Source organism: Brachyistius frenatus, unplaced genomic scaffold (genome assembly GCF_029030835.1).
Source record: "Brachyistius frenatus isolate BFR_SWC_R1_liver_20210118 unplaced genomic scaffold, ASM2903083v1 Contig_172, whole genome shotgun sequence".
NCBI classification, from domain to species: domain Eukaryota; kingdom Metazoa; phylum Chordata; class Actinopteri; family Embiotocidae; genus Brachyistius; species Brachyistius frenatus.
In genome coordinates, this window is record NW_027210771.1 from 376,695 (window position 1) to 393,412 (window position 16,718).

General features: G+C 44.3%; 2 protein-coding genes across 3 annotated transcripts in view; one reads left to right on the plus strand and one right to left on the minus strand.

The window, feature by feature from the left end:
* Nucleotides 1-16,718, minus strand: part of LOC138632078 (ras-specific guanine nucleotide-releasing factor RalGPS1) — a 57,422-nt gene that overhangs the window by 24,473 nt on the left and 16,231 nt on the right. For both annotated transcript variants that reach the window (XM_069717357.1, XM_069717356.1), the window contains exons 7-8: nt 16,620-16,712; nt 16,407-16,533 (exon numbers count right to left, since the gene is read on the minus strand). In XM_069717357.1, the coding sequence (XP_069573458.1) occupies nt 16,407-16,533; nt 16,620-16,712 (220 nt within the window). The remainder of the gene's footprint in view (nt 1-16,406; nt 16,534-16,619; nt 16,713-16,718) is intronic.
* LOC138632076 (angiopoietin-related protein 2-like) lies at nt 3,621-15,648 on the plus strand. Its single transcript, XM_069717355.1, has 5 exons — nt 3,621-3,903; nt 8,579-9,641; nt 11,574-11,767; nt 13,057-13,327; nt 14,333-15,648. The coding sequence occupies exons 2-5, from the start codon at nt 8,603-8,605 to the stop codon at nt 14,530-14,532; spliced, it is 1,704 nt and encodes a 567-aa protein (XP_069573456.1). The 5' UTR covers nt 3,621-3,903; nt 8,579-8,602; the 3' UTR covers nt 14,533-15,648.

The window sequence follows — 16,718 nt, forward strand, 5'->3', positions numbered from 1 at the left end:
AGCATTGAAACTCTGAAGTCCATCCTCAGATCAACGACCCGATAGCACTCTGATGGGACCCCTCACACTGAAAACGGTTTTATTCTCTTTAGACGTTTATTCTTATGCATCACACATTATGATCAGAGAAACATCTGAATGCCCCAAAATTCATCCTGCAGCAAGTCAACGAGCCCAGAAATCCTTCAGGAAAAGAAGTCCTGCAAGAATCCTGCAAGTGCAAACGTAGCGAGGAGATCTGCTGCTTTATTAAAGGTCACAGCAGCTGCAGGATACAGATGTTGGAGGTCCACACGGACACGTTCAGCCTGCCAAGTGATGATTTCCAACATTATCGTGTCAAATCTCCAACATATGACTGTTTCACTGAGGAATGTTCAGATTGTTGTAAACAATCACAATTTCACACAAATAATCAGCGATGGAACAACTGCATCACAGAATAACACACAGGAGGTGAGGAGGTGTGTGACATCTAGCTACACACACACACAACACACACACACACACACAGCTGTGGAAATAGTGCAGCGAGACATCTTCAGAAGTACAAAGGAAACTCGCCCCATAATAATGTGAGAAAAACAGCTTCAAACAAAGGTGCTAAAATAAATCTAATGTAATAAATCTGTTGCTCCCAAAAGTTCCCTGAGAAAACCTCCCAGTAGAAAATCTTTCCTTCAGTGTGAGCGTGCTCAGACTGAATCAGAACAACTCCAGCTCACCACCAGGTGGAGGGTCATGATTCCATCAGAAGAAGTGATGATGACTCCGCTCTACACTGAGTCACACATTTTACAGCTCAAAACCTCAGCGCTACATTTTATTCACAATATATAAAGTAGATAATCAGCGTCTAGTCATAACCTGCATTGATCAACTTGGACCATCACGCATTGCTGTTGTTAAGAAAGGATCCAGGTGAGTTTATCGCGGCGGAGATGTGGAGCAGCTCGTCTTCCTCAACAACAGCATCTCAACAATTATGAATAAAACTCACTCGGCATGTGTGTTACACTGTGAAGTAGTTTGATTATGAAATCGTTGTAGGCGAGGTGTAAAAGCAGCAGCAGGACCAGCAGGTCATCTGAGTGCGTTGGATCGGAGAGCTTCATTCATCTCTGCAGGTGAGAGTCGTCCAGCAGTCACAGCTGTCGTCTCCATCAGGCAGCTCCACAGTCTTCTCCAGTTTCCTCCTCCACCAACAGCAGCCGTGGACGAACACGTGTGGTGCAGATGTTCTGCTGTTCGTTCATGTGACCGAGATAATGAGTCCTAATATCCAGCACATAGTTATCTAGCAGCAGAACATCCGGAGACATCCGGCCTCTACTTAGAGAGAGAGAGAGCACGTCTCTCACATCTGATCTGAAACTCAAGCGTCACTGCTGACTCATTGATGTTGAGGTGTTTATCTCACGTCATGATACGGGGGTGGGGGGGGGGGGCGTGTCAGACTAGTGAAATGGTCAGATGTTTTAATCTTAAATGAAGACAGATGAAAGTTCAGATCAAATAAAGACCTGAATGTTACGCCCTGATCTCATTCAGAAACCCGGAGGCTGAACATGATCAGCTGTTCTGGTGGTTCGAGCTTCAGTATTACATCTGCAGGACACGCTATTAAATATTTAACAAATATTTGCCGATGATGTAATCCTGACGGACACATGAGCGTAATGTGTTTCAGCTGTCTTCGCTGAGGATGAGCAGAGTCTTGCAGTAGAATTTCAACCTCTGGATTAATAAATCAGTCAATTATCATTATTTACAGTTTTTTTCTCTTAATTTTCCATGTTTGTTGGTTGTATCCATATCTAAACTAAAACTAAAGGTTATGAGAAACAGCAGCTGCAGGTGTCGTTGTTGCTGTAGCTCACTGATGAACTCACTGCAGCTCAGACGTCTGAGTTTCTGGTCTGCTTCCACTTCCTGATAACCGGCTGTTGAACACTTTCAGCTCCTCTGAGTCATTAATAGGTTCATCAGAGCAGAAGGAGAAGAATGAAGAGCGAAGACAGAGAAAGGATATGATCACAAGCCGGGACGGGTTTATCTTTTATCAAGTACAGCAAGGAAACACACGAGATCACAGACTTACAAAAGGCCTCAAAAGCAGAACCAGGAGTCTTTGTGAAAGTGGAGAGAGAGAGAGAGAGAGAGAGAGAGAGAAGAGGAGAGGAGAGAGTCCAGCTGGAGGGTCTCTGAGTTTTCAACAGAGTATCAGAATACTTTCCTTTGGGGATTTGAACTGGCAGTAATGTTGTTATTGAACTCTCAGGTTCTCCTTGGTTTTTATAAAACATGATACTGATTCATGATGAGAAATTAATGAACTCCAAGAAAACTAAGAGCCAGTTTGTCCTCCTCTATACTGCTCAACGTTAAAAAGGCCCCCTTGATGTTCCATCTGAAAATGAACATCTGAAGTTTTCAAGAAGAATCTCATGAACACGGAGGGTCAGTGAAGATTAATCTGATCTCTCTGAGGAAAAGGAGACTCTTTTCTTTTATGCATTGAAAGCATCAGTCCTGTTATGTAACCAGCAACAAGTCCTCCAACCCACATTGACATATAGATCTTTAGTGTACACCCTTCAACACAACCCATGGAAACATTACTGGATATGAAAGATGATTTCAGAGGCAGAGTCTCTCAGCAGTGAGGATGGGGAGAGGTTCACCACTCTGTGAAAGACTGTGAGAAAATAGTGCAACAATCAAAGAATAATGTTTCTCAACATAAAACTACAAAGAATTAGTGGATTTCATCATTTAAGGTTCATAAGATCATTAAAAGATTCAGAGAATCTGGAGAAATCTCTGAACACAAGGGACAAGGATGGAAACTATTATTGGATGGTGGTGATCTTCGGCCCTCAGGCAGCACTGCATTAAAAACAGACACTATTCTGGAGTGGAAATCACTGCATGGGCTCAGGAACACTTCTGAAAACCATCGTCTATGAACACAGTTCATTGCTGCGTCCACAAATGCAGGTTAAAACTCTCCAAAGAAGAAACCAGATAGAAACATGATCAGAAACACCGCCGCCTTCTCTGGACCGAGATCATTGAAGATGGACTGAGGTGAAGTGGACAACTGTCCTGTGGTCTGATGGATCACAATCTGAGATTCTGTTTGGAAATCATGGACGCTGCATCCTCCCAGCTTGTGTAAACGGGGTTGTATATTTCACTAAAGTCCACCTCAACTTCAACAACCTGAACGTGTGTTTTACTGCTGAGTGGACAACAGGAAGACTGTGAGGTAAACATGTCCGTCCGTCTGTCCCTTCACATGGTCCTGACCTGCGACCTCGCTGCAACACATGCAGCTGCTCAGCTCTCCCTCAGACAGACTGCTGGCTCCAGGAGAGACGTGTGTGTGTGTGTGTGTGTGTGTGTGTGTGTGTGTGTGTGTGTGTGTGTGTGTGTGTGTGTGTGTGTGTGTGTGTGTGTGTGTGTGTGTGTGTGGTGGTGGGTGGGGGGGGGGGGTTCCATCTCATGGGCCAGTAGTCTCTCTCTGCTGTCAGTGGGAGGGGCGGGGGGCGTGGCCGTGACTCACAGCTTAATTACTTCAACCAATAATGTCCCCGTGAGGCTGGGAGGAGGATCAGGACAGACAGATTCAGTCGGAGGACCAAGTCTGTCCTCTGCCTTCAGGACGCATCACTTCAGGGAGAAAAGAGCTGTGCTGCACACAAAAGAAGTGACGAGAGGAGATCAGATCACAGCTGGAGCCGTTTCCTCTGTGCTCTTTACAGAAGACAGCAGAATGAAGAGGTTCCCGTCACAGTAACAGACAGACGGAGGACATGTGGACGGACTGACTGCTGAAGACGAGTCAAACCTGCCACACAGGCAGGAAATAAAGGAATACAAGGACTCAGACAGGTGGAGGTAAGAAGGATCTGACCGGACATGTTCATGTGCAGCACACTGAACACTGACTGTGAACCTTCATCACTGCAGCTGAGTCACTCAACTGAAGGACGTCACGTCCTTATAGCTACTAAACATCAAAGTTGTCCTCCACAGCACGTCTGAGTCAGAGCAGTGAAACAGTTGTCATCACTGAACCCTCACTGGTCTGAAGTCAGTCCCTCCAGGAGGTTTTTGTGATTGTTGCGATCACAAATGTTTCATTTTGTGGCCGATTTTCTCAAAAATGTCAATGTGATTTGTGGAGTTTTAAGTTAGTTTTTTGCATAAAATTGCAGGAATTAGAAAAAAATTGCAAGAAAAGAAATGTTTTTTTTAAGCACCACCTGATAAAGGAATAAATCTGTATTTACTTCCTGTGATAATAATCCTGCTGCACATCATAGAAATATTTTAGTTCTAATCTTTTATTATGTATTTATTGAACTGAAAGAACCACAGAGATAAAAGTTACTAAAAGCTGCGTATGTTTCCAGAACAGACAGTCTGTGAATGAGGGATTATTTTCAGATGGACCTCCAGAAAACTAAGAAGAAGGAGTGACTTTAGCTAACAACACCGAGATAACTGATGGACACATTTTATTCACTTTGGATTTGATGAGAGAAGTTGAATGGGAGTCTATGGAGCCGGAGGCTTTTTGGAGACGACCTCTAGTGGCACTCGCTGGTATTGCAGCTGAAGACACTTCTGCATCGGAACCATTTTTCAGACCCAGAAACTCCATTTACTTTATATACAGTCTGTGGCTTCTACCCAAAACATGTATTCACTGTCTTTGCAAAACCTAAATCTGTCCAAAAACAACTTTGAGTCAACAAAGACATTAAACCACTGCAGAGTTTCGTCCTGCACAGAGACACACGTCCACTGATGTTCAGAGGTGGACGGACTTTTTAAAAATAATGAACGGAGAGCTGCAGTGAGACACGAGGACAGACACACTGAGATCTGCTGAGTGTCCGTCCTTTGTCCCGCTGTGGCTTAACGGCTTCACCATGTCCACTGTGTGTGTTTGATACGCAGACGAGTCACAGCCACCAGCAACTGTTCCTGCTGAGTGGCTGAGAGTGAAGGAGGCCTTCCTTTAAGCCTTCAGCTCCTTTTTTTTTTTTTTTACCTCTTTAAACATCCAGCATTGTGTTTTTTGATGTTTCTTCTAAAGAACCAGATGATCTCATGAAGACAGTTTTTGTTTATGTAAATCAATCGTTCTTGACGGTTTTCCTCACATCGTTTTTCAGAGACATCGTTCACGTTAGCAGATGTTTTTGTTAACTACATACTCAACATGTTTGAGTGTTTTTTATAAGTCAAAGTGGCACTAAACCATTAATTAAGCCATTAACTAACCTAATAATTAACCCATGAATTAACTATTTAACTACCCCAATAATTAAATCTTTAACTAACCTATGGATTAACTCTAACTACCCCAATAATTAAATCTTTAACTAACCCATTAATTAACTCTTTAAATAACCCATTAATTAACTATTTAACTAACCCATTAATCAACCCATTAATGAATTGCTCTATAGTGGGAAATATTACACACCAACAGTTTTATTTACTGCTATACAGTGAACCCTCGTTTTTCGCGAGGGTTACGTTCCAAATAGAAACCGTGATAGGTGAAATCCGTGAAGTAGTAACCTTTATTTTTTTTTTACAATTATTATACAATGAAATACTCCATAATACATTGAAACCAAAGAACAAAACCTTTTTACAGGCCCAAGCATTTGTTTAACAAATAAAAGTACTGTATAAATGTTTTTTTTTTACAAATAACTACTGTACTGTAAAATAATAATTTTAATCATCAATACGAACTGAAGGCTTCAAATTGCTGAGATCAGCACCGCCCCACTGCCTTTGTCGGTGCAGAACGTTTTGTCGACATTATGGGTTTTAGAACTTGAAATTGCAAGAGAATTTGCAAACTTAAATTTGGCAAGCTGTTTTACGTACGTGTACATATTAAACCGCAACGTTATTGACAAACAGGTAGAGAAGAAGCGGAAAGACTGTTTAGCCAATCAGAATGCAGAACACAATGCACGATGCAAATCCGTGAAGCAGCGAGACCGTGAAAGGTGAACCGCGTTATAGCGAGGGGTCACTGTATTACACATCTAATGTTAACGGACAAGAGGCACAAACATATGCAACAAGTCCTATTATAGATGACTGAAGCGTAAAATGGCTGAGACCTTCAATCACTGTTATTGATCACAAAAAGAGGCTGAACAGTCTGGAAAACTAACTGAAACCTGAAACATGTCAAACACAGACCGGATGACTCATTTAACAGATAATGAATATCCTCCACTCATTACTGCCCCCTGCCTGTGTACATCTCACTGAAGATACCTGTAACCTGACAGGCCTGTCAATCAAACAGACACGCCCCCAAAAACAGGTCTTCTTGAATCTTCTTTTCTAATGAATGAGGGATTATTTTCAGATGGACCTCCAGAAAACTAACAAGAAGGAGTGACTTTAGCTAACAACACCGAGATAACTGATGGACACATTTTATTCACTTTGGATTTGATGAGAGAAGTTGAATGGGAGTCTATGGAGCCGGAGGCTTTTTGGAGCCGACCTCTAGTGGCACTCGGTGGTATTGCAGCTGAAGACACTTCTGCATCGGAACCAATTTTCAGACCTGGAAGCTACGAACTCTTTTATATCCAGTCTGTGGTTGGAAAAGTTTGGGCGAACCTAAATCAGAAAGTTGAACAGTGAAAAGAGTTTCAACACAGACCTGAGCTGAGTCACATTTGGACCATCATGATATGATGGAGCAACTTCTATTACCAAACTCCTAGATAGCAGTGATCTCCTCAGGGGAAGCTCCTGTTGTGTTTTCTGTTACTGAACATTCCAAAGCTGTGACCATGAAGAACACCAGAACAACACTGGGATCTTTGAGTCAACAACAGAGGAACAGATCTGCCTCATGAGTTCAACTCTACTTATGAGCTCTGTTTTCACTGTATGTCATCAACTTAAGGCCACTTTGAGCCGCACACTTTACCTCCAGGTTGTCGATTAAGCAATATTACACTCGATGGAGTACTTTAATATCATTATTGACTCTCAAAATATGAAACTTTTTGTTAGTGCGATCTTCATTTCCATGGCAACACATGGGGTATGACTAACAACTGGAAAACAATCAGACGCATCAGTACACTCTTATGTAACGTATGCAATGTTTCCTACTCCAGGAAGTAGTCCCGCCCTTAGCAACCACCTAGCAACAGAGAGGATTTCTAGTCTCCAACTGAATAGATACAGAACATAGAAACACTAAACTGCTCAGCTAGCTCAGTCCGGTTGGAACAAAGATATTTGATGAACAAAGATATCTGATGAACAAAGATATCTGATGAACAAAGATATCTGATGAACAAAGATATCCATGTTCTCATGTGTTTTTAACATTTTAGCTCCGTGTCATGTGTTCAAACCAAACCGGTCCAGCTAGCCTCCTCTAGGACTGTAAGTGCGTGACTATCCGTGGTGTTACGGTACGGGTGCTCAGAGCGACCAAAAAGGACCAAAAGAGACCCGACTTCACCAAATGGGTCATTTAATAGAATTATAACAAGTAGAAACTACATTATATTACATATTATCTAAAACTCTATTCTAATTCTATGTTCTCATTGAGGAGGTGGAGTGATATTTCTAGTGATGAGCAGGGTGTGATGTCATGATGATTTGTTCCAGATGTTCAGTTGACCAATTAGATCTCTGGGGGCGGAGCTACTGGTTGTATATTTGATCATATGATAGTATTGGGGAGAAAACAGTTATTATCATGTCATCATGAGTTTATACTCGATGAGAACTTGTTCCTCTGATCAGGACCGCCAGAAGGTGAAGGAGTGAGAAACTGGAATCAATAATGGATCAAACATCCAGACAGTCTCTCTGAGAAGACATTCATAGTGTCGAACTTGGATATTTACATTAAAGATGAGAGAAGTCACCACAGCGGGTCAATGAAAGTTTAACACATCAAACTGTCCAACCAACATGAAGACACTCTGGTTATATATGAGTACACACAGCTCAGCTTTACTAAAGGAACCAGAGTGAATTTGAAGTTGAGGCTAGAAAACTACCTGGCGAACGTCAGAAAAAACCGACGGATCCTGTTTCAATGTTGACCTGAAACATGTGATGACTTTTTCAAACATTTTCATCAAATCCTGTTCCTTTAACTGGACTGTTGTTTGTTTCTCTACGGTCCGCTTCTCGTCTGTGGCTCAAAGTCTTCAACTCTCTAAAATAGAAATATTAATTGTGTTCAGCAGGATGTTGGAGGAAAATAAATGACTTTCACCGATAGGTTGAATATTTTAACATTTAATCTGACTGTACTGTTAGTCTTCTAAAATACTAACAGACGCAGGTCGGTGGACTGGGTCGTCTGTGATGGTCGTCTGTGGACATCCGGTGATCGTCAGACGGACGGACGGACACAGAGAGACACTGAATACAGCAGCTGATTCCACTCAGCAGTAACAGCTCAGAGAATGACTGACTGATCATCTCCCCTTCTCCCCTTCTCCTTCTCCTCCTCTCCTTCTCCTCTTCTCCTTCTCTCCTACAGGTTCAGGTGCAGCAGGTCTGCACCATGGTTCTCCCTGTGGAGGTTCTGTTGGGTCTCCTGCTGCTCTCCGGACCGGACTCCACTCTGCAGGGAGACACTCAGGAGTTGGGGACCAGCGAGGACGTCCTGGAGAGAGAGTTTCTCTTCGTTCCCGACCGTCAGAAACGAGCTGCTGCGGACTACAGCGCCTCTCAAACAGACAAATGTTCCTACACCTTCATCGTCCCGCAGCAGAAAAACAAAGGGGCCATCTGTGTGAACTCCAAGGAGCCCGAGGACCTGCTGGTGAACCGGGTCAACAAGCAGGACCTGGAGCTGCTGAACATCGAGCTGCAGAAGCAGCGGACACAGATCGAGACGCTGCAGCAGCTGGTGGAGCTGGACGGGGGGGTGATCAACGAGGTGAAGCTGCTGCGCAAAGAGAGCCGCAACATGAACTCCAGGGTGACGCAGCTCTACATGCAGCTGCTGCACGAGATCATCAGGAAGAGGGACAACGCTCTGGAGGTGTCGCAGATGGAGACGCGCATGCTCAACCACACCAACGAGATGGGACGGCTGGCGGCGCGCTACCGGGACCTGGAACACAAGTACCTGCACCTGTCGGACATCACTGGCAACCAGAGCGCTCAGCTGGTGCAGCTGGAGCAGCACTGCAGGCAGGGGGGACAGGCGGGGGGGGCGGTGCAGGAGCGCAGCCGTCAGGTCCGACCGCAGCCTCCCACCTTCCCTCAGCCTCCCACCTTCCCTCAGCCTCCAACCTTTCCTCAGACTCCCACCTTCCCTCAGCCTCCAACCTTTCCTCGGACTCCCACCTTCCCTCGGACTCCCACCTTTCCTCGGACTCCCACCTTCCCTCAGACTCCCACCTTCCCTCAGACTCCTCCACACATGCCGGCTCTCTCTCCTGGAGGCTACCGCCCCTTCCATCCACCCTCCTCCACCCGCCACAACCACAGGGCGATGACCAACGACATACAGAGTGACCAGAACGTCAGAGCAGCTCCACCGCCGCTGCCCACGATGCCGAGTGCAGCGTTCAGTTTCACCGACGAGCCCTCTGGTGAGTCGACGCCCACACAGCCATCTTTATATCTCTTTATATCTGAACTCAAACAAACTCAGACCACTTCCTGTTCGATACTCACTGACAACATCCACATACAACCCTGTTTCCAAAAAGTTGGGACGCTGTGTAAAATGTAAATAAAAACAAAATACAATGATTTGCAAATCAAATAAACCCATATTTAATTACAAATAGACCAAGACAACATATGAAATGTTAGACTGAGAAATTGTATTGTTTCATGAAAATGATCTGCTCATTCTGAATCAGCAACACGTCTCTAATAAGTTGTTCCAGGTTCATGTTCACCACTGAGCTGCATCACCTCTTCTGTTAACAACACTCTGTAAACGTTTGGGAACTGAGGATACCAGTTTCTGGAGTTTTGAAAGTGAAATGTGGTCCCATTCTTGCCTGATAAGAGGATTTCAGTTCAGGGACTCCTTTGTTGTATTTTTGTTTTCAGAATTTATCTGACAAAAAAGTTATTTTTCAAACAAAACAAATCATAAGTTTCTAAAGCCTCTAAACTGAGGGGGACAGGAGGACAGAGGGACAGGAGTGGGGAGACATAAACGATAGTTCTCAAAAATAGCAGTGTGGAAATATCAAATAGGACACATTTTTGAACTCCCCTTTCCATGTGACCATGACCCTGTAATAGCTACACACACACACACACACACACACACACACACACACACACACGACTTGCAGTTATGCAACAGAACAGAGATCTTTCTGGGACTCCGAGGAAGACAAAGAAAAGAATGAAGCAGTAACCAGCGGTCCTAATGAGTGTTTAAACGTGTTGTCTCTGAGTTTCCATGTGATACCGTCTGCTGCTGGTTTAGCTCACAGTAATATTTACTGCTGCAGACAGAATGGAAACACTTTGTCATGTTTGGCTCAGACACAGCTGGTCAGCAGTGACTTCACTCTGTCCATGAGCATTTCTGTTCCACTGTATGTCGCCGTGTCTGCTGGTACATGTTAATGATGATTATCCAACCAGTAGCTCCGCCCCCAGAGATGTGATTGGTCAACTGAACATAAGGAACAAATCATCATGACATCACACCCTGCTCATCACTAGAAATATCACTCCACCTCCTCAATGGGAAAATAGAATTAGAATAGAGTTTCATATAATATAATGTAGTTTCTACTTGTTCTAGTTCTATTAAATGACCCATTTGGTGAAGTCGGGTCTCTTTTGGTCCTTTTTGGTCGCTCCGAGCACCCGTACTGTAACACCACGGATAGTCACGCACTTACAATCCTAGAGGAGGCTAGCTGGACCGGTTTGGTTTGAACACATGACACGGAGCTAAAATGTTAAAAACACATGAGAACATGGATATCTTTGTTCGTCAGATATCTTTGTTCACCAGATATCTTTGTTCATCAGATATCTTTGTTCATCAGATATCTTTGTTCCACCCAGACTGAGCTAGCTGATCAGTTTAGTGTTTCTATGTTCTGTTTTTATTCAGTTGGAGACCAGAAATCCTCTCTGTTGCTAGGTGGTTGCTAAGGGTCGGACTATTTCCTGGAGTAGTAGACATTACATACGTTACATAAGAGTCTACTGATGGGACTGATTGTTTTCCAGTTGTTAGTCGTACCCCATCCATGGAAACGGAGATCACGCTAGCAAAAAGTTTTATATTTTGAGAGTGAATTGCTCCACAATATGAACACATGTAGATTATATGTTTTATTTAGTTGGTAACTTGTTGTATAATCACAATGTTAGACTGGAGGGTGTTTTAACGTCATTATTGGGATGACAGGGATGCAGTCAGGACCGAGACGCTTGCCTACCCTGTAATACTCCTTGAAGAGAGCATGTGAATGAAATAAATCAAAATGAATGACAGTGATGAACATACGTGTCCTTCCCTCCCTCCCTTCTGTCTGCAGGACCGTTCAGAGACTGTCTGCAGGCTCTGGACGCTGGCTACACCACCAGCGGGATGTACCTGCTGAAACCCGACAACGGGAAGAGCCTCATGCAGGTTTGGTGTGAGCAGAGCCACGACCCCGGAGGATGGACCGTCATTCAGAGACGTCAGGACGGCTCCGTCAACTTCTTCAGGAACTGGGAGACTTACAAGGTAACAACGAGGGTTCAAGTTTGGTTCTGTAAGGTTAAAAATGCCTTCTACACGACATGCAACGCATTAAATGGAGATGGGCTGGTACAGTTCAGGCATTACAAGCACTCAACATCATTTCTTTTCCAAAAATATTTTTATGGCAGGTAATTACTGTATAAAGTCTACAATGGCGCATAAACGGATTTTTTTTAATATTTTGGATAAAAGCGTGCACCCCGCCCCGGCTAAGATTGACCTGCAACCAAACACCATCTAATTATGTAACATCTGAGTAATCATAAGAAAATCTCTATAGATCAGCAGAGATGACATCACACGGCAACTACACATGGTCTTAATACTGCTGTCAATGCAGGGAGCCAAAAACATCCTCAACGTGATGTTAGACACGATCATTCCTCAACTCACTGTCAATGATTCAACTCGGCTCTCTGAGCCAGTTACACGCTCACATCTGGAAGGTGTGACCACTCCGCTGAGTCCATGTGTTATGTAATGAAACCAGAGATTCAGACACAGCGAGGAAACACGTCCTGCCACATGCCACTGCTGCTTGGCCTCGTGCTCGGACATCATGCCAGTGTTGCACCACTGCTCAGAAAACATGGGTGGTTATTTCTGCTGGAAGACCAAGGCTGTAACCAAGGAGACGAAAAAAAAAAGCTGCTGTTTTGTAACTTCTAAAATCAGAGAACCACTCTGGCATCTCCTGTTAAATCATGTTGGGAACAGATTGTTTATAAAAGTGGACGCCTGATAAATGAGGCCGATGCAGAAGTGTCTTCAGCTGCAATACCAGCGAGTGCCACTAGAGGTCGGCTCCAAAAAGCCTCCGGCTCCATAGACTCCCATTCAACTTCTCTCATCAAATCCAAAGTGAATAAAATGTGTCCATCAGTTATCTCGGTGTTGTTAGCTAAAGTCACTCCTTCTTCTTAGTTTTCTGGAGGTCCATCTGAAAATAATCCCTCATTCATTAGAAAAGAAGATTCAAGAAGACCTGTTTTTGGGGGCGTGTCTGTTTGATTGACAGGCCTGTGGAGCAGTCAGGTTACAGCTATCGGTGGGCGGGACGTAGTATCGTCAGGTTTCCAATCAGCTCGTCCAAAAATGGTCACTTCCTGCTCCAAACCGCTCTGAACTAGCAAGATGGTGACGGACAGAATATGAACTGGAGGCTTCATAACGTTCACAAACCAACGATGACATCACTGATGGTTGCTGATTGGTCAGGACCAGTAACAACAGATTATTCCTAACCAGTTCAACTCTTTCTCCCTCCAAAGCACGGTTTTGGGAACATGGATGGTGAGTACTGGCTGGGCCTGGAGAACATCTACTGGCTCACCAACCAGGACACCTACAAGCTGCTGGTGACCATGGAGGACTGGACCGGACGCAAAACCTTCGCCGAGTACACGAGCTTCCGCGTGGAAGCCGAGGCCGATTCCTACCGGCTACGAGTGGGCCGGTACCATGGCAACGCTGGAGACTCTCTTACCTGGCACAATGGGAAGCAGTTCACCACCCTGGATCGGGATCACGACGTCTACGCAGGTGAGCGCCACGCAGCGTAAGAGACGGAAATCCGAACTGTTATCTGACATAATAAATGCTTGTATTTAAGGGGATGTTATGGACTCACAATGACGAGCTGATACAGACGCTCGACTGTGATACACTCATTTCTTGGAGATATAGAGATCTCTATGTAAACTGAGAACGATGGATGAATCGGGAAAATGCAGCATTCAGGCTGACAGCGATGGGAACATCGTACAAGGCAGCAAGACAGACGGTTTGAATTTCCCCAAAACAGAAACATGTCTTGAGCCGTTTAATATTTAAATATAAGGTTTGTACAGTAGTCGACGGCCCAAATCTATAATAATATATTAAAAACGGCTTAATATTTCTACAGAGAAGTTGAGTTTCTGGATGAATTAACCTGGAGGAGAATGAAGCCTCCAGCTGTGGTCGTTGCTGTTTGTCCCAACTTTGTCGCCTGGTGTGAACCCGACCCAGTTTCCCTCCATGAATACAGTCTTGTCACCCTCCATACAGAACCGTTTGCAGTAGTTCCTTCCTAGTGAGCGTCGACCTCCAGTTCATTTGAACCAATCAGCATTAACTGAACCCGGCCGACACTCGGCCACCGCTGCTGCTACCTACCGGGTCCACTACAGTGGAGTATTGAGTATTTTTTAAAGTTGCTTTTAATGAAAACCAGCAGCTTGACAAGCTGAACGTTCTGTGATTTTTTTGGAATCCCAGTGAAGGAAGGGCCACTGGTTAGCCACCGGCGCTGGTCTCTGATTGGTCCTTCAGAGTGTCTGAGAAAACACTAATACGAGCCAAGTTCGCAGACTGTATTCACAGAGAAGAAGCAGCTGTGAGTGACAGTCAGAGCAGACGGGATAACTGAGTCTGTCCCCAAACTTCTCAGTTCTGTTCTGAGATATAAACTCGACCCAGAAGCAGCTCCAAGTCTGAGTCGGTTCTATCGACTAGACTGGTTCTCCTCTGTCACGGTCCTTCTGATTCGATTCCTTGTGTCTCCAGGTAACTGTGCCCACTACCAGAAGGGAGGATGGTGGTACAACGCCTGTGCTCACTCCAACCTGAACGGCGTGTGGTACCGTGGCGGGCACTACCGCAGCCGCTACCAGGACGGGGTCTACTGGGCCGAGTTCAGGGGCGGAGCTTATTCTCTGAAGAAAGTGACCATGATGATACGGCCCAACCCGAATGCCTTCCATTAACGGCTCGGTCCGTCACAACTCAACTCAGCCTACTGGACGTTTCCTCCGAAGGGAGTTCATCTCTGCATCACAACACACTTCCATCTTTGTGTTGGTTTACATTCAAAAGGGACAAACTGTTCTTGTTGAGCTCAGAAAGTCACGTTGCCACAGCAACATGCATACAGGAAGTGGATCTCATACCTCGTTTGTATCTCTTGCTCTGTTCAGGCTTTTGTTGATTTGTTGACATTTGCATCAGAAACTTCACTAAATACAATCTGAAAATAGGATTTCTTTATATACAGAATAAAATCCACAATTATTACACAATGCGAAAAAAGTAACAAAGGAATTTAAATCCAGAGAACCAAACTGACTGCTGACAATAAACTCGTACTTGATTATCATTGGAGCTTGTAATACATATATATTATGGATGAATAATTTATCTCTACAAGATGAAAGTCTGGTTATTTATTATGACACAATGTTGCCAGAATGACTTCCTGTCTTTTCCCTCTTAAAGTCATCTCATGTTTGGTCAAACGAAGGTCATGAACTAGGATGTGGACTAGAAGACTGCATCACCTAACACAACATGATGATTCGCACATGTCCATTTCCATTTTTCCATCTTTGTAGTGAACTGTGAAGTTGCAGGAACGACTCTCTGAGATGTTCTTACTCACTTATTAAGTGTTAAATTCTCTCAAATTATTGTGCAGCTGCAGGTGTGAAGAACGACGCCAACGTTTGGAGACTGAAGGTTTTCACTTTCAACGTACAAACTTGGTATTTAATCATTTTGGGCAAATATGAAACAGACCTTTCTGTACAGATCCAGGAGAACCATTCGCTTCCGGTCTTTATGCTGAGCTAGCGAGCCACGCCCCAACATCGCCTTGTTAACTTAACTCCTCCTTAAAGTTACCAGATCCACCACCACATCTATTAATTAATATGGATATTTCTTTTAGGTTTTCAGGTATAAACAGCTCCAACACATGTAAACATCCTGTGAGTGTGAAGATCCAGGACGTCCTCTGGTCCTCGTAGGTACTCTGTGTGTATATATGCTGTCTTATTAAGAGTATTTTTATAGTCTGTATGTTGGTAATCAGACAATAAAGTATGTACAGCTGCTGGTGTTTCTCTTATCTCATTCAACAACAAATTAACACTTATTATTATAATTATCAGTGTCTAATGTTTGTTGTTTGTTTGTGTCCTATTGATGAACACATTCACTTCATTTGCGCTTCAATTTCCATTCTGCTAATCTGCTACAATCTGAGTGACAACACAGCATCAGCAGAAGGGGCGGAGCTAGACTACCAGCACAGAGGGGGCGGAGCTAGACTCCCAGAGGGGGCGGAGCATTCTGAATGGGCCTTAATGAAAAAGTCATTTTAAAATTGTACAAATAGATTTTATGTCAAATCCTATAAACACATAATCATCAACAGACCAAACTTCTATCCTATAAAACAGTAAAGCCACTTTGTCCAGCATACTTCTTCTTAAATGAAAAACAAAACAAAAACGTTTGCCAGTCACATTCCAAAGCTGCAGCACCAAGGACAGAGCGCGACACTTTCCATGCACTGATTGAGGGTCGTTTCAGCACCAGCGCTGACGGACAGCGACAGTCTCTCCCAGCAGAATAACAACCATGAAGGAGACGCCGCCGGTCCACAACACTGGATGAAGTCTATTCAAATCAAACATGGACAATGCACCAAACACAAGCACTTGGACCTAAACAGATTATTCAAGGTTTCTAAATGAAACGTGTTGAAAGGAACGCCAGCTGACAGGCCGACGGTGTGATGTCTTAGTGGGATGGACACCCAGCGTTGTGTTGAAACGCCTCTGAAAGACGGAGGACTCACCGAGGTAAGGAATGCAGGGCACCATCTTCAGGGAGCGGATGTACTCCCTCATGCAGGTGTAGTTCTCCTCTTTGGACGTCAGGTAGTTCAACTTCTCGAACGTGGCCTTGTCCTTCCGACTGATCAGCTGGAACAACAGACAGGAAACACGTTGGATTTCTTCGACCTGAGCACCATGTGACCTCCGTTCTCTGCGGGGGGGTCCCATCTTACCGCCCAGGTCTTGCTGAGTCTGAAGATGGGAGCGCTCTGCAGAGCCGACACCACCGACACCAGAGAATGAAGGTTGTTCAGCTCCAACAGTTTCTGGAA